This window comes from Natator depressus, chromosome 8 (assembly GCF_965152275.1).
Source record: "Natator depressus isolate rNatDep1 chromosome 8, rNatDep2.hap1, whole genome shotgun sequence".
NCBI lineage: Eukaryota > Metazoa > Chordata > Testudines > Cheloniidae > Natator > Natator depressus.
This window is the reverse complement of record NC_134241.1, coordinates 71,171,905-71,196,086: the sequence shown is the minus strand read 5'-3', so window position 1 is coordinate 71,196,086 and position 24,182 is coordinate 71,171,905. Positions and strand designations below refer to the sequence as shown.

General features: G+C 40.2%; 1 protein-coding gene and 1 long non-coding RNA gene across 2 annotated transcripts in view; one reads left to right on the top strand and one right to left on the bottom strand.

Moving 5' to 3' along the window:
- Positions 1 to 24,182, bottom strand: part of DPYD (dihydropyrimidine dehydrogenase) — a 552,826-nt gene that overhangs the window by 55,246 nt on the left and 473,398 nt on the right. Inside the window, exons 19-20 of the mRNA XM_074961282.1 lie at positions 19,306 to 19,448; positions 3,254 to 3,433 (exon numbers count right to left, since the gene is read on the bottom strand). Coding sequence (XP_074817383.1) covers positions 3,254 to 3,433; positions 19,306 to 19,448 — 323 coding nt within the window. The remainder of the gene's footprint in view (positions 1 to 3,253; positions 3,434 to 19,305; positions 19,449 to 24,182) is intronic.
- On the top strand, positions 9,025 to 14,707 carry LOC141992337 (uncharacterized). The gene is made up of 3 exons (XR_012640573.1): positions 9,025 to 9,383; positions 13,967 to 14,127; positions 14,224 to 14,707. It is a non-coding gene; the product is annotated as an uncharacterized LOC141992337 (long non-coding RNA).

Here is a 24,182-nt window from a genome sequence, read left to right as displayed (position 1 = left end):
AATACGTTGAATAGCACTGGTCCCTGTACAGACCCATGGGGGCCATCACTATTTACCTCTCTCCATTCTGAAAATTGACTATTTAGTCCTACCCTTTGTTTCCTATCTTTTTACCAGTTACTGATCCATGAGAGGACCTTCCCTCTTATCCCATGACAACTTACTTTGCTTAAGAGCTTTTAACAAAGTATTTGTGGTTTTCTCTATATTTGGAACAGGAAATACCATGATCAGTTTAACTAATATGGTGACCATTGTGAACACTATTAGAATATGGACATTGCAAAGCAGCTCCAGTTCAATGTCATGAGTATCTCTTACAAGGAGCTTTGCATCCATCTTTTACTCATATCAGCTAGCACTGGAGGATCCTAGAGCAATAATCTGCTAGTAGACCATCTGCTTTCACCTGAACCTGATGGAAGAAATGGATTACTAATAGCACAGGGAATTACTGTGGATGGCAACATTCTGTTTACTGAAATAGATACTACCACAAACAGGTCTAGCTGGTCAGGGCTGGTGTCTATACAAGCATAAATTTACTTCGGTCAGATGTAGACATGTCCTAACTCTAAAAAGTCTACCCCCTCTGTGATCTTATTGTTGAAAACTATACCTATTTCTACTTGTTTCTCACCGGTCTCCACTTCTGTCCAGGGACTGATCCTCTGTTCCCACTGAAGGCAATAGGAATTCTGTCACTAACTAAATGGAAGAGTATCTGCCCCTTACATTTTTACATTGACTGTTCAATAAATCTGACAGTTTTTATTACTAGTAGAATATATTAGCCACATAGCTTTAGGATGCACAATACTGTCACTGTTTCTTGTTTGTCTTTCTTATAGGTCCTACTGAATGAATTAGCTTTCAAGTCACATTAAAACCAAGACACATTTGAATAACTCTTTATAAAATATTTGTAAACCAGAATGTAGGATTTTGGCTGTCAAATTTTTATTACATGATATGCTTACATAGCTTTTGTATTAGTAAGAATTTTTACAGTACCTCGGTTTGTCACCTTCTCCTTGGTTTTGGATTTGATTTAGAGAAGGAATCAGATGAACATGCTATATCAGCTACTTAAAATTCTAAGTATGGAGCTATTTGGATTTGAATATATATGAACCTATAGTGCTTAGCTGAATTTGTAGGTACAGTACATGGAATCCAATACTGATGATAATTTATGAAGCTAAGAACACTGATTCCTATAATATTGCAAACTTAGTTTATGATAACGTAATTAGTTACACTAATAACACTGCTTAAGCACAGTCTTGCTAATTATGATTTTATAAATATTAATGATATCTAGCCTGGGTGGTTGATTCCCTCTAGTAGAGTCATTCATCATGGTATTTCCCTTATATCCAGGTTGCATTATTTTTCTTCCTTTTCCTTTTATTTGTTCGTTACTGGACATGCAGTCACCCTGAACTTGGGACTGAAATATAATATACTATTATCTCTTCAATGGTACAGCCTGGATAAACTTTACATTTTGTCATCTGGTAGCAATGGTCCAATGATATAATTTTGTATTAAAGGCAATCAAATACAAAGTCAGTTATAATCTGTATCTCTTGCTCTTTTAAGCCAGAAAACTAGATTACATAGGACTTTGTTTTTATTCTTTTTCATGTGACCTGCTTCAAGTTAAGATTTCTTTGAATTATTAAATGCTTCCTTAAAGCATCTTTTCATACTACCTTTTTAAAGTTAATTATTGATGTAGTGACAAGCTGAAAAGAGTAAAAATTTTATTTTTTTCCCTTTTCATTCAGAAGGACGTGAAAACTATCTTCTGACAATGGCTGTCTATTTAGTATAATAAAAAGGTAATACTAAGATAGAATACTGAGTGTTGTTTTAGGGGAAGAATTGTTAACATCACTGTATTATACAAAGTGTAAATGCAGTGTGTATTTCTCTGATGATATCTGTTAAAGAGAAAGTTGGGACATAACCTTTTGAGCTGGGGTTTAACCACATAAATGTAAGCAACTGAAAGGAAATAGATTAGAATTTTTTTTTAAACACTAGTATTCAGAGCTTTAGAAATAGGATTGTCTTTTCCACAGAAAGATAACATTATAATTTTCAGACCACCACAGAGAACCAAAAAAAAAAAAAAAAAAGCACTAACCTCCTACTGAAAAGTCAACAGAATGATAAGCAGAGATTTGGAGGCATTTGACACTGCAAATCCTATTCTTTTGTAATTCTTTACTTTTTACAACATTTTCAACAGGGTTATATTAGACTTTTAGAAGGATAATCAATAGCCATGATGCCACAACTGAAACCACTCTTCAAAGAGATCCCCTCTAGTAACTTGAAACAAAGGCACAGACTCACTGCTGTGGTGAGATTTTGATTGGTGCAGGGGGCAGTAAAGTGCCATTAGGGAGCCAGATATATCTCCCTGATTCTGAGCACGGATCTGCAGGATGCCTAGTGTAAGGAAGAACAGTCTTGGGGCTGCTGCAGTCCACACCAGCTGGCCAGAGTCCCCAACAGGACTACTGCAGCAAAGAAGAAGAATGATCTAGTGGCTAGGATGCTAGCCTAGAAGTTCAGAGACCTGAGTTCAAGTCCCTGCTCTACCACAGACTTCTTGTGGTAGACCCTCAGGCAAGTTACTTAGTCTCTCTATGACTCAGTTTCTGCCCTGTAAAATGGGGATAATAGCACTTTCCCACCTCAGATGTTCTAAGGATAAATCCATTAGAAATTGTGAAGAGCTCAGATACTACAGTAATGGGGCAGATGGAACCCAGCAGGTAAACTGGCTCTGTGCCAGCTAAGAGCTCTCTCATGCTGGGAGATTTCTGAGATGGCCGATCTATTTGTTTTTGGGATCCTTTGCGCCACCAGAGTGTTGCAAAAGGATTAGAACGTACTACGGATTCTGACCCAAAATCAGCCATTCAAATCTGAATCAAAAAGTACAATGAAGAGAGAATTTCTAATATTTTTAAATATAGAATGTAAAGACAAAAAGTAAGTCATGCTACTGTCAAAGAAGTGGTGACATCATGTCAATGGTAACAGGACAATATGATGTCAAGTCAGTAGTAATATGACATCACAAATTGCCTGGTGACTATTCAGAAGGAGACAAAAGACCTCATACCAACTAATTTTGATGGCAATGATGACAAAATATGGCCATTGGGATAAAAAGCATAACCCATCCTATTAACCTATGCTTGAAGCCAAAAGCTGGTATCATTAGACATACCTTTCCAATCAGATCAGCAATTTTGGGTACTGGCTTTCCTTTCTGATGGCACATGGTTGCAGGACTCTGTCCATCCCAGTCTTGAAGCTCCTCAATGCTTTTCATATAAAGTAGGGCTCTCAGTCCTGTGCAGTAGTCCTCAATCACAGTGAAATCTTGATTCTGTACTGCACTGCATACCTACAAAACACACACCCAGCAATCAACAACAAATTTCCAATGGTATATGAGATTACTTATGCTGTTTGAACTTATTGATGTTCAGTGGCCTTAAATGCAACTGTATTATGAACATCAGAATAAACGGAACTCAGGAATTCAAGCTGATAACAAGTTCCTTGTCCTTGTGTCGCCACCAGTGTAGAGCTGGAACATGAATTCTCAACCCAAACACAGCTAGGCCCACCCAAACAAGTGGGAGAAGGCCTCCCCAAACAGCACATGCCATCCAGGAAAAGAACACTTTACAGTGCAGGAAGACTTAAGGTCCCTCTCTCTGTATTAGTATTATAATTTGCATTGTAGTAGCACCTAGAGGTCAGGGGTCCATTGTGCTTGGCACTCTAAAAACATATAACAAATAGATGGTCCCTGTTCTGAAGACCTGGCAGACACAGGTAGAAACAGCAGAAGGATGCCCTTATGACCAATACCTGAAACTTTTTCTATCTCTGCTAAGCCCAACTCGTGGCTATCAGGCCAACTTAAAATTAACCAACCACAGTGACCCTGGAAATGAAATAACAACACTTGACCAAAAACCCCCATGACTGTTCTACTGACTGTCTCCCAGGGCCCAAGCCGTAGCTCACTCATCAGTGACTGGACTGTCTGATGGGCACCAACCATCAAAGAGCGTAGTGGATATAGCCTGGGCAGCTAAAAGCCCAAATTCAGCTATGAAAAATCTCCAAAAGACATCAAATATGGCAATACGTATCACCTGATACCAGTTTCAGAAATCCCAACCAGAGCACTAAAATAAACTGGAGACACAAACAGGCTCCATGAACCGAGTTCACACACACACACACACACACACACACACACACACACAATTCCTGCCCAAAGTGTTGGTCCTTAGTATTGCCAAGCACAAGTGACCAAAGCATGAGTCAGGATCCCACCCCAAGACCATGAGAATTTTTTTTAAAAACGGGATTGTTTTCATTTATCTTCTGGTTTTTGAGCCTTTAGGATTCACATTTAAAGGTCTTTTCTGTGACCCTGAGAGCTAGAAATGTACTTGAAAAAAATAAACACAAAAAACTGAGATCCTCACATAATCAATGGATTTCAGGAACTTGGTCTTCAAAAATTAAACAAGCAAAAAAACCCCAAACATTGTGAGGGTGGCACTACAATTGAAAAGATTTACAATTCTGGGGTTGTAAAAGTATGTCTACACTGCAAAAAAATAAATGTCTCAGAACCCAGGTCTACAGACTCAGGCTCATGCTTCGGTGCTATAAATAGCCATGTAGACATTGCAGATTGGGCTAGAGCTCAGGCTCTGAAGCCGAGAGGTTATAGGCTTCAGAGCCTGAGCTCCAGCCTGAGCTAGACAATCCAAATGTCTATTTTCAGTGCTGTAGTGTGAGCCCGAGTCTGTAGACCTGGCTCTGCTGAGCTGTGGTGTGTGTTTTTTGTTTTTGTTTCCAAAGATTTGCAACCACTTGGCATGAGTACTCTGTATTGCTAGGCCTTACTGGCTGGCTCCCTTCCAACTCATATGAGGAACATGACGGGGAGGGGTCAGCTGAAGTATCCAATGAAGGTGAAATAAGCACTGTGAAGGGAAAAGAAGCCCAATCAATACTGTATCCTCTTAAAGAGGAACCACCAATTTTCCTGCTGTACAAACTGCAGCCATATTTGGTAAATCTTTGGATAGACTATCAGGCACCAGGCTAAGTCAGTGTTTTCAGGGACTGATATAAGCTTTTATTCATATGTAGACATCAGAAAAGCAGTAGTACTCCTGCATAAGACATGCATGTAATGAATAAAACAATGAAATGGTCACCTACTTCAAGACAATATAAACACACACACAATACTCTAAAACTAAATCATAAGATTCACAAGATATTTGATTTCACCACTTAGGGGAAAAAAGACCTAGGTAACATATCAGCATTTTACACATGGTTTCACAAACTAATACAAGCTGCAGTTCAGAAGAAGAAAGGTACATTTTAAAATATCGTACACCACAGTTCTGCAGGAAAAAAGGGAAATAACTATGAAATATGCACAAGAACATTTCCTATGCAGCCCATTTACATTACACAAAATCTGTTTCTCTGGAGAAACAGGGTGAGCATTAATTAGGTCTGTTATGCCTTCCATAGACTTAGAGATTTTCTTTTCAGAGCAATTATAGAGAACATCATAATAATTTCCTCCACAGGTTATTTAACTGAAAACTCAACTGATGCTTTATTTAAACCTCTTTCTTCACTAAAAGGTTCTATTTTTTTTAGCATATGTGTAACACTTTTATTAGCTATTTAAAAAAAATATTTAAAATGTAAGAAAAAATACAGTTAAAAGCCATGCTATGTCATGTCACTTAAAACAAGTTCAGATTCTGTTGTTGAATTTCTGAAATATTTTGACAGGATGTGTACACATGAGATACACTGGAGGATACCTGTTATAACCTTATAAGTAGAGAGGCTTTTACTTTTTACCATATTATGGTGCAACATTATGAATTGAAATAACCTAAGAATGTACAGAAGATGATAGCAAACTAAAAATCAGAAGGGTTGTTGTGATAATTTAAATTTACTCTAATTGCGAGCTCAACTGTAAAAATATAGACTGTAATCAAGTCACCCCTTAACCTTCTCTTTGTTAAGCTAAATTCATAGAATCATAGAATATCAGGGTTGGAAGGGACCTCAAGAGGTCATCTAGTCCAACCCCCTGCTCAAAGCAGGACCAATCCCCAATTTTTGCCCCACATCCCTAAATGGCCCCCTCAAGGATTGAACTCACAACCCTGGGTTTAGCAGGCCAATGCTCAAACCACTGAGCTATCCCTCCCCTAAAATGTGAAAATTCATAAGATATCACAATAACCTATAATGAAAATGTTGCTGGGAAAAGCTGAATTACTCTAAACAAAAAGACTATATCTACAACTCAAGGACTGTGTTGCGATCATGCCTGGCAAACAACAGAATGTTGTCTGAAAACTAATGAACCAAAACCGATGTGTTGGAAACGAGGCCTCACTGGTAGACAAACTAATGAAGGGAGGGGCTATTCCACTTATCATTCCCTTTTTGGATCCTTAAAGAGATTTTTGGGGAAAAGAACAACCAGGGGCCACTGAAGCAAACTTCATCATCATGGCTGTCCACCCTCACTATCTCGTGGGATCCTGGACCTTCGTCATCCTAATCCTGAGAGATGTCCTGACCAGCCTGTGCCAGACAGAGGGACCTAGATAATATTGCCACTGATACTGGCTAGAGTTGAATCCCAAACACAACCTGAGATGAAATGGGATCGGGCTTTAACAAAAACAGCAGCAGCAACAAGAAGCTCCAGCTCATTTCAACCAACTTCTTCTCTATTACCCACAAGAATAATGATTACCATCTTTGATATTTAAAAGACTGTCAAACAAGGGTTTTTTCCCCTTCTCAAACTCTCTCCATTAAAGGGAAAGGGAACAAGGTATATTGTTAAAATAAAAGCCTTACTTAACATTTCAAATGCTGTTTTTCCTTCTTTTCTGTATCTTTAATAAAAGGTTAAAAGGATTTTTAAAGGTATGTTTGTCATGGTACTAAGCAGGCTGAGTTCTCCGTATACCGAACTTTGTTTAATAGTATTTAATGTTGGACAGTGACAGGCACAACACCATTGGGAGGATGGGGGCTGAGGAATGGAGGGACTGTGCTTCCAATCCTTTACACACAGAAATAAATATATTGAGAAATTTTATCGCAGATAACCTAAGAATAAATTCTAAGGGCTTGATCCTGAGCTGCATAATGCAACGGTAACTCATTAAGTTAAATGCACTTTATATGATTTCACTGGGGAATGCACCTCTGGAATGCATCACAGGATCAAACTCTGTGAAACTGCAAGTGTGAGAGGCACACATACATTGCAGGATCCCTATTTATGTACAGTATAAGAAATTACCACCCTAATATATGGATAAATAACCATGGATACATCTATATAACTTTGTCAATGGGATCTGGAAAAAACTCAGCAGCAAGCTAGAGAGAATGTGTCAGCAGAGTTCTTTTTATTACTTGTTATGTGTTTGTTTTTAATAATTAGCTTCTATTTGAAACATTTTAATTCACATTCCATATTTTTAAAAAATAATATTATCAACAATGTGCATTTATTACATAGTGATAATGAAACTTTACAAATGGCCTGCTGGGTTTTTATAATCATCATTACAAAACACAAATCCTGAAGACTTTACTGAGGCACATTTCCTACTGGGTTCACTGGATTTTGCCGAGAGTAACTGCTTTTGAGGGAAATGCCCACACATCAGCGTGTCATGTTTTGTTTTGTTCTCTGCAGAAAAAGCTGCAGGGCTGCCCCAAACTCAGCATATTTCACAGGATCTGTGGGAGGTTAGGGCCATCCATGCAAAGCCCCTGTGCCCCTGCACTGAGCCAGGACCCTGGAATAGCCCCTACCAACTCACTAGCTGTGCAGTTCCATTTAAAGACTTCCCCAGATGGTGAACGCCTTCTTGGGAGAAGTGGCAGGGGAGGAGAGGATTATTTGGAAAAGATATTTCAGGTAGGAGGTGTATTATCTTTTTCATATAATTTCTGTGGGGTTGGATGGGGGAAGATATATACCTCTCTCTAGTCCCAATCCTGTTCCCCTCTCTCCTCACCCTGGAGCTTCAGTCTTCACCTTCCCCACCAGGATGGACTCTGGAATCCATGGAGAAACTTCTGCAGAATCCAGGGTGGTTGTGGAAGAGCTGGTGCCACAGAGGCAGCAGTGAACGTTAGCTCCACACTCCTTCAGTTCCATCCCTGCCCTGTCCCCACACAATTCCCAGCTAAGGAGATGCAGAAAGTTTACTGTCCCTTTACAACACTCATGGAGCAAAGAGCTGGAGAAAGCCAGATAATCTGACCCTATATGTTTTATTACACTCTTAATTTTCAAGTGGTGTAAATATTTGTGCAATGATTATATTGTGATAACAAAAATGCTTCAGTGCTGAGTATCATCAAGGCAATATTTCTAATTCTCCATCACGATCAGTCCTGGTTAGCAGTAGCACTCCTGCTCTAACCTGTCTCAAAGCACTACTGTGGCTCTCTATCATTACTGAATTCACACCATTCATAGCTTAGAAGTAGCAGGGAGACAATTTTATTTTTCCTTCCATCAAAAATATATGCTTTGCTCTCTGATGGAAAATGGGCACAAAATAATAGTAATTGTAATGAAAAGAGGTACACTAGGTAGACAGACTGGTAGTGGAGATACACAGTCAGATAAGGAGATTGATGGGTATGTATCTGTATATACACATGCAAATCACAAAGGTTGACTGTTCTACCATATTAGTTTCCATTTGTTGTAGCTATACAACATCAAAGCACTGATGTCCCTATCTATTGCATTTAGCGGTAATTTAATGGACTACCAAAAGAAATCAAAGGGAGAGTTTCTAAGTAGTTTCCTGGCAATTGAGACAGCAGGCTCTTTCATCTGCACTGTAACTGTGGCAGTGCATTGATTTAAACTCCTTCTGAGATCTCAAATGCTTTTATATTCTTAGACCTCTCTGGCAGCTTTTTATTCCCCCAAGTGATAAAATTCTAGCATTTAGCAGAATGCCATCTTACTTCTCCCAAAAGGAAGAGACTTATTTCAGCGTTGCTACTAAACTGCACAAGATCTCTAAATAAAATAGCTCCTGAAATGCCATTCTATTAGAAAATCTGCCTGTGACTTCACACATTCTAATATTCTGACTCTAGCAATGGGATAAACAACAAAAATTCCTCTTAGGTACCTTCGAAAGGTTCTGCAATGGATAAGCAGTTTTGCTTTTATATTAATTTGGATGAGTTTGCTTTGAAATGTTCCTCACTGATATGCCCAGAAGGTAAGGAAAAGAGTTACTCAGCCTCTTTGATTTTGTATTATAATATGTATCTAATCTTAAACGTATTTATCATCATTTAATGCAATTTTTTTCATTATAAATTTTTCCTGAGCACTGTTAAATACATAAATCTACCTTTTTGTCTGAGAAGTATTTATGAATATCTTTAGGCTATTTTTTTCAATGTACAGTTGAGATCATTGTCTTTTTATTTAGTTTCTATTGGCTTAGGTTATATTGAAGACAGACTGTATTACATAAAAGCAATACAAGGTACTTCATGAAGGGACCTACCCAAGCCTTGCCAGCTAATGGGTGTAATCTAATATTCCTGAGAAAACTAGGACATTCATGATGGGTAAACGTGCAATTTAAATCTTAGTAATGCTTACATATGATTTTAAAAACTGTATCTTCTGTAGCTAGTAGCAGACTACTCAATACTGTGAAGAACATTCTCTGCCACATAGTGAAACATGCTGCATAACCATTGCACATGAAGATGAATAAATCTATTTTGCAGTTTCTAAGCAATGATTTAGATGGACACAGAAAATCTTCAACGAATCAGGAAATCAAAAAGAGCACATCCAGCATCCCTAGACTATTTCAGCATCTACTTATAATGTGGGGTGTGTGTAATAAGAATGTAAGCACCCAAATATAATGTTCTAGGGCAAAGGTTCTCCAACTATCATCTTTAGACTGCTAGTGGTCTGCAGATGGTGGTCCATGGAGAGCTGTCTGGTCACATAATTCTGGCTCCCCCTCCCCCTTTATAGCTGTAAATTAAATTACAACAGCTAAAAATACATTGTATACTTTCCTAAAATTATTTCTCTATATAAGCAATTGCTGTAGTTGCCTGGAAGACATTACATGATTGTGAGAATGAGGGGAGGTGGTATATAAGACAATGGTTCACACTCTAAAAAAAGTTTGAGAACCTCTCTTCTAAAAGGACAAGTTCATGACTAAGAAAAATCTTCTTAAGTATTGATAAAATATAGATGAAATTATTTGATTTATTCACATTAGCTGCGAAACTACTCTAGGGATAGAGGATAGCAGATGGGATGCTATTTAACAAGGTTTGAGAACGCAGTATCAAGATGCAAGTCTGAGTTAGATGAGAGTTTCTTATCCTTCTTTTGAACATTACAACTGAACAAAGGTACATAAATGTTTGTCCATTTAGATTCTGAGTAAGCAGCTTGGAGGGATCAAATTCTGTGAGAGTTGTGCTGATCTGCAGATTAAAAAGGCATGCTCTGCATTACTTTCATGTGAGACTATGGTATTCTGTTAGTTCTAGGAGCTACAGAGCGAACCCCTGTTCAGTACATGGGCACATGCAGGATTTTACAATCACACCCATCTATTTAGGAAAACAAATATGATTTCACATGCCTTGAGCATTACAGCTATGCCCAATAATCTCATGGTCAGTCACCCATAAAGAACTGTACCATTGTATTGTCGGTGGTATGCAATGCGAAGGAGATGCTTGTAGGCAGACACGCTAAAAAGCAGCATGTAAACAGACCAAGCACATGTTTAGATTCTACACCTGTCTTTAACTTCATCATGTACTTGTGGAATATCAGAAGGCACAAAGCTCTATCCTGTGCCAAGGAGCAGGAAAATATGGTGGAGGGAAATTAAATCCTCCAATCTTCCTACATGCATTTCAGCAGCTGGTACAGCATCAGATCAGTAGCTGTGTCATGCAGTTACAGGGCCATTGGCACTATTCTCCTGACCCGCCTTCTCAAGTCCTCCAAAGATAGATCTCCTCTTCATCAAGCTCCCTAAACCTGGCAGCTTAATTTTGAAAGGCAGATCCAGGTTATTCTGAAAGAGTCAGTAACCCTTCTAAAATCCAGTTCATTTTCTACCTCAAAAATCATATTCACACATAGGGAGAAATTCTTATTATTGGTGCAGTTAAATAAAAAATAATGCTAGAAAGTCAGGAATTCCATCACTTCTTGACTTCTCTCTGGATGGATTGTCCTTGGCCCTAAGAGTTAGCACCGTAAAAGGACACATGTCAGTAATGAACAGCATCATTAACTCATGGACAGACAGGTTCAAGTAGTTGCTCTGCGTGACTCAGAAAGAAGGTTTTCATTCCAGACCATTCTGAACAGGCAATGAAAGAATCTGAACCTACATCCCAGGGCAGTGCTCTAACCATAACGCTACAGAGAAAATCTCTCTCTCTCTCTCTCACACACACACAGACACACACACAGACACACAGACACACACACACGAACAACCTGAGAACCTGATGAAATATTCATTGACATCAATAAGTTTCCGTGACACATTTTGGTTTCAACAAACTGGCATTTTTCTATGGAAAAAAGTTTCATCTAAACATTTCCAACCAGTTCTAATGAGCATCTTCTGTTGATGCACATCCTCATGTGGCCTGATTTTTGAAAGCTGCACATCTATCAAAACCAACCAGCAAACCAATTTTTCCATCTTCGGACCTCAATTTAGTCTGGCAATGATTAACCTCTCATCCCTGTGAGTCTCTCCCTTCAGTACTGTTTTATTTTATTTCAGCTACAATTGCTTTCATCCTTTATCAGCGTGGCTGTAGGAATTTGTGAACTAGCTACTATTCCCATTGAAGAATGAAATTCATGTGAATAAAACAGTTCTGACCCTCTGAGGCCTATGATAAAAACTCACTTTCACACTTCCCAAGAGATTTTTCTTTCCCTTTCGCTGCTCAAATAGTAAGTATCAGAAGGAAAAGAAATGGCATAACCTGGATGTTGAGAGAAGTTAAAACCTTTCCTAAATGTATTGCGAGTTTCAGATAATCTGTTTCTCTGTTTCCTTCTAATTCCAATTCCTTTGCTCTAATTGCATGGATAAAAGAACCTCTCTCAACATAGATCAAGTGCTGTATTAGGGAGGACTATGATGTTACAAGAAAATTAAGGCATCAAGGATCGTTCTTCCAAATTATTTGCTTCATCGTGGGAAGAAGATGATTTGACTAAAACTGAGAAAATCTGCAGACCAGCCACTTGGTCATGTAGTCCAACTGATCAACAGTATACAGAATTATCACTCAACTAGAGTGGTCCCCAAAGTAAGTCTACATATGGCACAGGTACAATGCTTCATGATTACACACATACTTCTGTGCCTTACTCTCCTTTTCTTCTTTTCATTGTTTGCTACTTCGCAGCAGCAAAGGATCAGTGGAGCTGCCATGATGCAGAATGGAAAGTTTTTTTACATGCACATTTCCTTTCCATAACTGGCATCTCCATGAATCTTCCATTCTCTCGTCTCTCAGAGAGGTGCAGATTTCTGCATTCTCACTTCTCTGGGTGGTTATTTGTTTTATGACTTAGTGTTGTGAATACAAGTCCAAAAATTGCAAACAGTTGAAACCTCCCCTATTTTGCTATGCAAAAGCTTGTTTATTCACACACAAAACTGTCCTGCTGTTCTAAAAATCCCTCAGTTAAATGCCTCAGTAATACACTTGCTGGGGAAAAAATCCTGTCAATCTGAGTCCTAGAACCTAACAGCCTCTGGCTACCAGTTACCAGAGGAAGTAAGTACCCAGGAACAGGCCCTTACCAGAAAGCCAACTGTTCCTTGCTTGAGAGAGTTTATCTCAGGAACCAACAGCAGAAGTGTCCTTGCTGGTCTTCAGTGTCATGACAGAATATAAGGGAGGAGGCAGTTTTTTTCACTAATCAAGTCCCTGACCATTTGGGGCTTTATACATTGAATCAGCACCTTGAATTTGAGGTAAGTAGGCAGTGCAGAATGTGGGGCAGTGAGATGGTCACAGTGGCAGCCTCATTTACCAGCAGATTGCTTTTTTCATTGTATACTTCTGCATACAGCAGGAAGGGAGGTCAAGGGTATTGTTATCCCATGTGTGGGCTAACCATATCACAGGGCACAGTGTGAGGAGGATAGAAGTCTCTCAGAGAGGGGATAACAGCCCCTCTGGGACAGATGGGTGAGGAGTTGACAAGCAAGGTAGGGGAGCGGATAGAACCTTGAGTCAGTCCCACCAGTGCGCTATTGAGTGCATCTGAGCTGGCACAGAAGGGAAAGCAACAAGTCAGGTATGGGTCTGACACAGTTTACTTCCTTCCTGCAGCAAGAGAGGAGCTAGGGACTAAATTGTGATTTTCTGAGTCACAATCTAACCTGCAGTCTGTTTCTGAAGCAGAACAGTTATGTGGTGCCTCTTAGCCAGGGCTTTGTGGCAAAGCCAGAGTCTAGTTCTTAGGAGGTAGGCAACAGAAGCAGTAGCATTCCAGGTGGGACAGAAACACCCCTAGAGTGTTTTTCAGAAATCCAGCCTGGAGGTGATGGAGACATGCATGACCATGACCTATACATTTTATAACAGTCTAAAAAGTTGTTTGAAAAGACCTATTGTTCTTTTTCAAGTTTTGCAACTAAATAGTAAAGATTTACTAAAAATATGCCATACCAGGGTATAAATTCAGGAGCCTCTACCATGAAAAATGCATACTGCAGAAAGTAACCTCTTTGTTCTATCCCTTTTTTGTTATATCCGCTAGAAATAATGACTGCAGAATCTCTTTCAACAAAAGGTCACTTATGTCAATGGATGAAACACAGAGGATCAGATCGCCTGCAGTAATTGCAAATTAATGCTCTACTGCTAATGCATTAACTACATAATATTGATCTACAATTGAATCATACAGGCTACTGTGAAGTGAGTTTTACTTTAGTATTTTTGTGCTTTTATGGCTTTTCTCACAATACATTTTCTCTTTCCACTGGAATTTTCTATAATTGTCTCCATTTTTAGTTTCCTACAGTGTAATGACTTCTGCAAATGCACGTCTGTTCCTCAAAGGCCTTTCAAACAATCTACCAGACCATCAACATGACATGGTAAAGTACACATGATGCAAGTGACACATAAAAACAGATGGAAAACCTTATTTTTATAAATCAAAACTTTAGGAGAAAGCTCATTTAAAAAGAAAAAAGAAGCTACTTCCATGACACTGCACTCTATAACAACCCTACAGTAAGAGATCAAACCTCAAAATGATGCAGTCAAAAATCAGTGAGAGCTTTGGGTATACACGAAATGCAGGATTGGGCACATGTGGATAACATAGTTACTTATGTTTATTTCATGTTTATGTTGAAAAGAAATAGGTAGACTGAGATATGCTATGACAAAGCACAGTACTAAGAGGTCAGTGGTGGAAGCATTTAAATGCATCCAAGATCTGATTGAAAAGATAAAAAATAAATGTTCTTTCCAACCATTCCTGAAACTACACAAATTGGAAGAGCTATCTGTTGTTTTATATATTTTAACTTCCAGATAATGTGTAAACCCTTGGGGTTTAGAGATCACGGCCCCTTTAAAACCTTTTCCTGGGGAGGAGAATGTTGGTTGTTCCAGGGGCATGGAGAGAGGGAGAGTGGAAGGGTGTGTGTGTCTGTAGCTCCAGACAAAAGGCCTACAGCAAGTGTAACCCACACACCTGGGTGTGGTGTTCTGTCCCATCTAATGGCACTGAGACCACTTAGAGAGAGAGATAAAATGAGTCTGCTCTACAGCCTTAGTTAACAGTCAGTTGGCTTTTAGCTCATGCTATAGAGGCTCATGCACTAAGCTCCAGAGGTCCCCAGAGGTCCTCTAGAAACTCTCCCGTCAACTTACCTTACCCTTCTTGTCGTGGTTAGAGTACAGGGGTCAACTGTAGAGTGATCTGCTGTTGATTTTGCGGGTTTTCACTAGACCCGCTAAATTGACTGCTGGTGGATTGATCTCAGAGCATCGATCATGGCTGTAGTATAGACATAGCCTGAGTGTAGACACACTGCTCAGAGTCTGCCCTTTCATATGGTGGTACCACTGGGCCTGGGGGCCTCATGTTGAGTGTAACCCTGTTTTACTACTCCCCCCCTCTGCTCCCTTGTTGTTTTTCCTCCATTCATCCTTCTGTAAATAAATATTTCCCTTCCCTGTATTCATTGTACTGTCCTGGTGTGCATGTGTGATCACTCCAGGGGACTTGAAACAGGTTTTTCCCTGATGCATTCCTGAGCACCCGTTTTCTTGGCCAGAGCTGCCTGAAGAGTAAACTCCATCTTGGCCACATAGGTGCTAAAATTACAAATAGTTAAATTAATCTGCATCTATTATAAACTTCCTTTATTGTATAAGCAACCTTGAAATTATACATATGAAAAGGTTGTGCTCCTCCTCCCAAAAGAGAGGCTAGATCAAATGCACTTCTAAACACGGAAATGACATCAACGATGAAGAGGTGATTGGGCCAAACTTCAATGAGTGCCATTGGACCTGGTGCATGGGGTTGCCACGCAGGGGTGCCATTTTCAGAGAGGCTGTTCTCCATGTTGGTGGGGAGCAAAGGCACATAGGTCTGACTGCAGAGAGGCTGGTCCCTGCTGCAGGTGCCAGCATCCAAGAGCTGACCATTCTGAGATGAGCTCCTGACAGCCCACCTTGGCAGGGAGTTGTGGCGCAGGGGAAGCCACTGCCACTGGGGCAGAGGTGCCTGGTTTGCGTGTTCCTGCCCATTCTGGACTGTGTTGGCAATTCCCTTCTGGGGACCCTAGGTGTGGGGGAAGCAGGGCTGGATGCTGGGTGGAGTTGCAGTTTTGGTTATATCTCATTCCATCTAGATATCAAATATGAACGTCAGTGTTGTTCTGATCAGATATTTTTGGCACCATCCTCTGCTGAAGGTTTTATGTTTTTCCCACCCTCTTCTACTTCTTCCCTTAGACAGGGGAAATATCTAAGGTCAATATCATTTTGGTTTAAGAGCAGATTACATCCACTTATCTTAAGTCCATTACTCACTGACTTCAGCTAGGCTGAAATAAGCCACTCTTAAACCAAAGTAAGTGTCTACACAAGGTTTTGCACCCATTTATCTAAATCAGTTTTTAAAATTATTTAAATTAAAGCAAGGCAACTTTCTGGTATAAAGAACCCTAAGAGGGGAAAATAGTCATTGTCTCTGTTGAGGAAATGATGCTGGAAATAGATGAGCCTTGCAATGTTCTCTAAAGGAGGTGTCCAGCCCAGTGTTCTATGGTACAAAGCTCCACACTGAACATGAATCACTTGAATCAGCCAGTACTTAATTAGCATTCAAAAATTAATCTGGGTTTTCTAGGTTCAGTAAGTGATTCCTTAATTAGCCACTCCAGAAACAATACCCATTCCACTCTCTTTGTATTTAGTTACATTTTAGAATTGTCCATTATCTTCAGGGACATGTCTACACACAAGAAACCCCTCCCCCCACACACATACACAATCTGTATTAAGGAAAAGTGCATAACTCTACATTTTGGTCTAGGTTCAGTTCTAATTAGTGGCCATAAATGAAATGAATGTGTAGTTCTGAAAACACTTCCTTGTTGATCATACTTTTGTTGTAGACAAATATTGTACTAGAAGTAGCATCATATGATTGTTTTGTGCGTGTGTAAGTGTAAGTGTAAGAGACACAGAACTGAAGTAGCACTGAGACTGTTATCCAGACAAGGTAGCTCCCTGAACCCTTTACTGTAAAAGGAGAGTTTGAAATAACCTAATAGAAGTTTTAAAAAATAATATTATTAGTAAAGCAGATAGACAAAACAAGTTACAGGATAACCTTGTGTACTCTTCTGCCTCTGATGCTAATACAGAGAATTCAGGATTGGCTGTCAGGGCATGTGAACCTCCTATTGCTACCTCTTCCCCCAAAAGGTTCCAGAGTACACCACTATCTCCCCTTAAATGCAGAACATTTCACCGCACTTACTTGCTTCTGGGGCTACCCGACAAACAGTAGTTTGGGATCCCCAGGGGTATTCAATTTGCGATCTGCCCTGATAGCTTTGCAATAGTAACTGTAGCATCAGACCTCCTATTAGAGGTCCCACAAACGCCTAGTACTGAGTGACTCTTCAGGGCTTATGTCAATAACCTCACCAATAAATTTGCCCAGGACTTTCTCTCCACCACAGCAAACCTGGGACTGGCCTTTGCTGCCATTGCAGCTATCCAGTAAGGCCAGCCACACACTGGATCTAATTTTCAGTGCCAAAGGAGGTATTGGAAATGAAGGCACCATTGTCATGTTGTAGACCAGGGGTGGGCAAACTATGGCCTGCTCCAGTGCTCTGGCCGAAGTGCTGGGTTGGGGGCCGGACCACACGGCTCGGCCCTGCTCCAGAGCTCCAGCTGGGGTGCTGGGTTGGGGGCCGGACCACGCAGCTTGGCCCTGCTCTGGCCAGGGTGCTGGGTCACCAGCACTCCGGCCGGGGCACTGGGTTGGGGGCCGCACCCCTCGGCTCCTGGAAGCCGTGGCATGGCCCCGCTCTGGCTCCTGCACACTCCTATGGGAGCTGCAGGGGCAGTGCCTGTGGATTGGACAGCATGCAGAGCCGCCTAGCCATACATCTGCATAGGAGCTGGAGAAGGGACATGCCACTGCTTCTGGGAGCCACTTGAGGTAAGTGCCGCTCGAAGCCTGCACCCCCTGAGCCTTTCCCCACGCCCCAACCCCCTGCCCCAGCCCTGATCCCCCTCCTGCTATCCAAACGCCTCGATCCCAGCCCGGAGCACCCTCCTGCACCCCAAACCTCTCATCCCCAGCCCCACCCCCAGCTGGACGCTGCACTCCTTCCCGCACCCCTGCCCCAGCCCTGATCCCCCTCCCGCCCTCCGAACCCCTCGGTCCCAGCCCAGAGCACCCTCCTACACCCCAAACTCCTCATTCCCAGCCCCACCCCAGAGCCCACACCCCATCCCACACCCTAACCCCAATTTTGTGAGCATTCACGGCCTGTCATACAATTTCTATTCCACGATGTGACCCTCGGGCAAAAAGTTTGCCCACCCCTATTGTCGGCTGACTATCACCTCCTCCAAACATAAGTTTCCCCCTTCATTTAGATGCAACCTACACTATGTGTTCCTTCCCCGATTACGTATTGATCCTGCAGGCTTCCAACGATATATGGCATAGAAGATTTGTCTCCACCCTAACACCATGGGGTTTATGTCCTGGTGAAAGAAACGCTATGACCACCTACTACCCACAACAACTGTCCTCCTCGTCTATATATCACAGTGGTTTTCAGACAGCTGCTCAGTGCAGGCAAAATGCTGAAGTGTCAGTGGACCTCCTAGGATCTATACTACCAACACCTTCTGTTAATGAAAAATCTATCACTCATACTAAAGTCTGCCTAGTGCTTAAGAAAACATCAGCCAATGCAACCAACTACTGCAAACTATTTAACATCCCATTCCTTAGCCATGACTGTGATGCCAACAACATGTAAAGGATGCACAGCTCTGCATTTTTCGTCACCCAAAACAAATGCTTGAGGGAGACTGGTGCCTGGATGAAGAACAGCTATTTCAAACTGAATGCAGGTGGGACCAAAAGTAAAGCCATTTGGAATTCCCTTCAGTGCTCAGTAAGACACAGGATGAAAACTCCCTGTTCCAAAGAGCTTATGCTGGCCAAGACAGAAACTGAAAACACAGGATGTACTGGGAAGCACAAATGTATTCACTTCAGTTGCTTAACAAGGGAAAGTGATTTAATTTCAAAACTTTTTCAGTTAGAGAAAAAGATACTATTTCACTCTTAAAAAGCTAGCTTTTCCCAGGTCAGCACCATAGATTATGGGGCATCCACTCTATCACTGAACATCTTAAGTGAATGGCTCCTAGCAATGAGCATGGAGCCAACAATATGAACATTTGTTCCAATGGATCAATTATGTTAATGTGTCCTTTTTCCTACTTTGAGCTGAAATCTTTAGTTTTAAGATACATTACAGTTCTGTGATAAATTACTAATTATAATTTTTAAAGGAAAAAAACAACTACCTGGAGAACAGAAGCACCACTGTGGAGAAATTGCATCCCACTCTCAGCTGAATCAATTCCTCCAGTTGCTAAGATGGGAAATCCTGGAAGAGCACGAGCTATAGCAGATACTGCTCGCAGGGCTATGGGCCGAATAGCACTTCCTAAAGAAAATCAAAATACAGTGTTAGCATGTTGGAATACTCAGCACATAGATACGATGTGTGCATGCCCATCATGGGATGGCAGTGTTGTACTAGACAAACCATTAATATCAAGAACTAATATCGAATTCTAATATCTAAAAATATATTAATTTGTAAATCGACATGTATCAGGTTTTGAATAGTATTATTCCATGTAAAAGTGTTAGGAACGTGGGTGTAATAACCCTAAAACTGCAGACAGAAACACTTGCATATTTAACTGGATAAAACATAAAACTTGGCTCCAATATTTAAGCATCTGTTTTAAAAGAACAAGGAACAATATAATTAGAAACAGAAAACAATTCCATACAGTAAATTATAGACATACAGCTCTAAATTTCCACATAAGGGATAAGGCTGCTGGTGTGAACACAGATAGTGTGCAAATAAAGGGAAGATTTTGAATGTGTTTTACGGAATCTGAATCAAACATTTTGTTTAAAACTACCATTCCAAATGCACTTTGACATTTTGGATATTATTTAATACATATCCCCTGTGAATACATTCAGCGATATTGGTACTCCTTTAAGAAGCCAAGCTTTGACCAGATTATTCCCTGAAATTGCATGGTACTATTCACATGAGCAAAGTTATTCACATGCATACATGTTTGTAGGATTGGGGCCTTAATTTTCAAAGTGGTACATGGGGATTTGCCCACTCAATTTCTTGAGCCATTTATGGGAATCATGATAAAACCCTAGTGCACTGCATAGACAATTTACTCCATTTTGTTTAAAGTATATTGATGTTGCATGAGTATTAACACACACATAAGAATACAGCATGTACTAGACAGTAAATAATGCTGGTTGCTCGCACATATTCAGCTATTTATATTTTTAGACCATTTGGGATGTATTTAAACTACTAAAAGCTTTTTATATTAAAGTATCCAGTTAATTTAGAATAAAAATACAGTGTATTACAGTGGTGTCTTGCAGTAGTGCAGGGACTGTACATTGCACTGGCAAGCAGTATAGGGAAGAATACTTCACTAACAAGGAGATTGACTAGGGGTCTGTCTAGATTAGAGGGAAAAGGGTGTTTTTTATATTGAGTAGTTAATTTGAGGTAAATAACATGATATGAAACACCCCAAACACTTTATGCAGACACGATGTAACACTATTACACTGTATTAGCTGGTCAGGGTGAGCCCCAGAGTCCCCATTTGATCTGCTCTTGGGGCAAAGGACCAATGGAGGCAGTCAGTAATAAAGACCAGTGGGGGAAGAAGAGGAGGGAGGACCAAGGAATTGTAGGAAGATGAAGAAAAAGAAGGAGGGAAAGAAGCATGAGAAGAGCAGGATGTTTCCAGTTCCTCCTCATGCCCTCCTCTGTTTACACCATTGTCCTCATTCCAGAAAGGAACTGCTTTCTCTTTCACCACAGAGAGGTTTGACTGTTGTTGTCTTTTACCCATGTGTGTGATTATGTTTCTAAAAGAGAAACTTTGTAGTCTGCTAGCTGGATTTTTAATCTGCTAAAGGGATAGTCTTTGGCAACTTTTAATTTTCAACGGATAACATATTTACTTGTGTAACCGGGGGGAAAGCGGAGGCCCCATAATATTGAACGCAACAGATGCACTCTCCTCTCCCTCTACTATCCCATCTCAAAGTAAAAATCATAACACATGCATACTACAGCCATAGGTAGCTGCCCTGCTGGGGATCTCCAAAGGACCTAAGGTCAATCTAGCAGTCTGCCGTCTAGAGACTTGTCCACCCTTTTTCATGCATCACACTTTTTTATTTTTTTTAAACAATGGTCAGCTGTAGTGTGGCAACTACCACCAGTACGTTGGTATCTGTTCACTGCTATCACAGCGCACCAGGTACGGCAGACAGAGTGAATGAGCAGTACAGCTTTGCACATCAGCACAGGGTCTAGGGCCTGTCAGTTTGTTTTAAACAGGGAAGCTGTAGTTTTCCAGCAGAATTTTTCATTTTCAAAAGGACATTGTTTGCCAATGTAATTTTTCCAACAGAAAACTGAAAATCTGGTTTGCTTTAACCATTCCAAATCCCCTCTTTCTTCAGCTCAGGTTGCCTCCAGCAAAATGTCACCTCCTCCTAACAAACCACTGATACAGGCAACACTGGGCTTCACAAACAGGCTGTCTGACAAGCATGTCCCATCAACACACGTTACAAAATCAGCGTCCAAATGCCTCGATAAATTGTCTCTACTGACATCTGCTCCTGACTCAGCATATGAATTATCTTCTTGAGTTATGCCATCTCCAGCTGCTTCAGCACCGATCCCACCTCATTATTTACCAACCTGACATCTCCTCCCCTTTCCAACAACTGTACTCCATTTTTTACATCACATCCACACCTGGGTGAGAAGCAGCCTTCACACTGCCTGATAAGTCTGCCTCGTTAATGTGTGTCTTCAAGGTATGCTGGATGTTCTTGAATATCTGGATTATTGATCGAGAATATGAGGTGTTCTGCTCCATGCATAGGTACCATTTTTTGCACTGAAGTTATGCCTTGCTCGATCAACAACATTAGAGAGGTTACAAATGAAATCTTCACCATGAACATTTTTAGAAATATGAATGGACAACTTAGCTCAATGTGCAGGAGAGAGTTTTCTGCCAGTACTGATGTGCTTTAGGGGCAACTGAATGATGGTTCACAAAAGTTGGGAATTTTAATGAAAATCCATAATAGAACCTAAGTAAAGATCACAGCAAAACAGACTCACAAAGAGAGCAGACTGCTGACACCAACATTTCTAGTGAGCACTAATGGTGTGGTAGTTGCAGTGCGTTTAGCTAGATCAATCATAATGAGATTGAAAGATTATCTGTAAAATGAGACAATGGGTACTTACTCTTAGACATAGCACAGCACCATTGCAGAGATGATGGTCAAGTCTTACAGAATGACTAAGCTCAGAATGATGGCATCACGCAAGAAAATTTTCAAGCATTTGTTTATTAAGTCATCTAAAATGTCGACCAAAAATATACATTACACAAGCAAAATCATTCAGAAGTGAGCTGATCAAGAAATAAGCACACAAAATGCTTCAACAACTCAATCTTTCTGAGCAAGACTGAAAATGAACATAGGAAATGCCATACCATTGAGCCATATAGTCCTAAATCCAGTCTCTGACAGTGTCCAAAAACAGATGCTTCAGAGTGGGGCACAAATAACCCAGAAATAGGCTATATATATATTGCCCATGGGGAAAAATTTTTCTAATCCACATCAGTTAAAGGCTGGCTTATACCTCAAGGCAGGAAAGGTTATTCCCCTTCCATTTTTTAAAATATTGATGTGACTCTGGATGTTCTCATATTTCATATAAATATCCCATCCCTTTTTAAATCATGTCAAACACTTGACATCAATATCTTGTGGCAATGAGTTCCCCAGAAGAATTCCACTTTATGTGAAGAAATGTCCTTTTTGTCTGTTCTAATTTGCTGCCTATTTAAATAAATTTCCCCTTGAACAGTGGATACTGGGGAGAAAGGAACAAGTGACCATTTGTTAAGTGCTTGCACAATAAAGTAATCAGAAAGGACTTCCTTCAGCTTAACAATATCAGTGGTGTGACTGCAGCAACACAGCAGAGAAGACAGTGACTGAGTTGCAAGCTGTGTGGATCTCATTGAATTTATAGGTTGGGGCTTTGATGAGCTAGTGTAATGAATGGATATTTTTCTGGAGCTCAGACACTCATTTCCAGTGAGTTACTGGTTGTCTTTCTATCCACTGTGCAAGTTGTTGTTTAAATTTGGTAATCAGTAAATCTAGTGATAAATGTTTGGGTACAATTTCAAAGGTACAATATTCAACTCAGCTAAAAGAACAACAAAATCATGTCAACACTGCTTCTAATGACAGCAATTAAATGGCTCTTATGACACTCAAAGGGCTGATTGACATGTGTGTCATTGTTATTCCAACAATTTTTTCTTAGTATTCTGGAGGGCACAAAAAGAACATACAAGGAGCTGTAAACATTTTCCTTCACACTTTATCATCTTACTCAAAAGACAGGGAAGCCTTCTTGTATTGCAGAAAAAGTGCCAGGTCTAGAACACAGCGCACCATAATTGACTGACTTGTGGCAGAAAACATACTGTATTTTGAACTACTGAAACACAGAAAAAAAAGGAACAAAATAAATAAATAAAGAGTGATTTCAATAAATATTTGCAAAAGCAAAATAAATGGGCAGTGATGTTGGCCTAGAGTTTTATTTTTATGTGAATGCCAAGGGAGTTGAAAGGATAATTGGTCCCATTACATAATGGCCTCTTGATGAGGAAGGAGAGGTAGAGGAGGACTGGAGGAGAGCAAATATAACTCCAGTCTTCCAACAGGCTTTATGGCACAGTTATGATGTAACATGAAGAAAAAGTCTAAATCTAGCGACAGGCAAGAGGAAATACAAACTAACAAAAATTCATCGCTAAGGTTTCATAGAGTGGAAAATATCTGGTAAATCAGATGGAATTTTTAAAAAAACTAACTATGGTCCCAATCCAGCAACACATTTCAGCACTTGGGACTTCAATGAGATTACTCCCATGCTTAAAGTTTCGTACATGACAAAGTGATTTGATGTACTGGGGTTTATAATTCCAGTAGGTCAGTGTCAGTAGCTAAGAGAGTTGCTAGCACAACACTCCTTTGATGGCAACATGAGAGT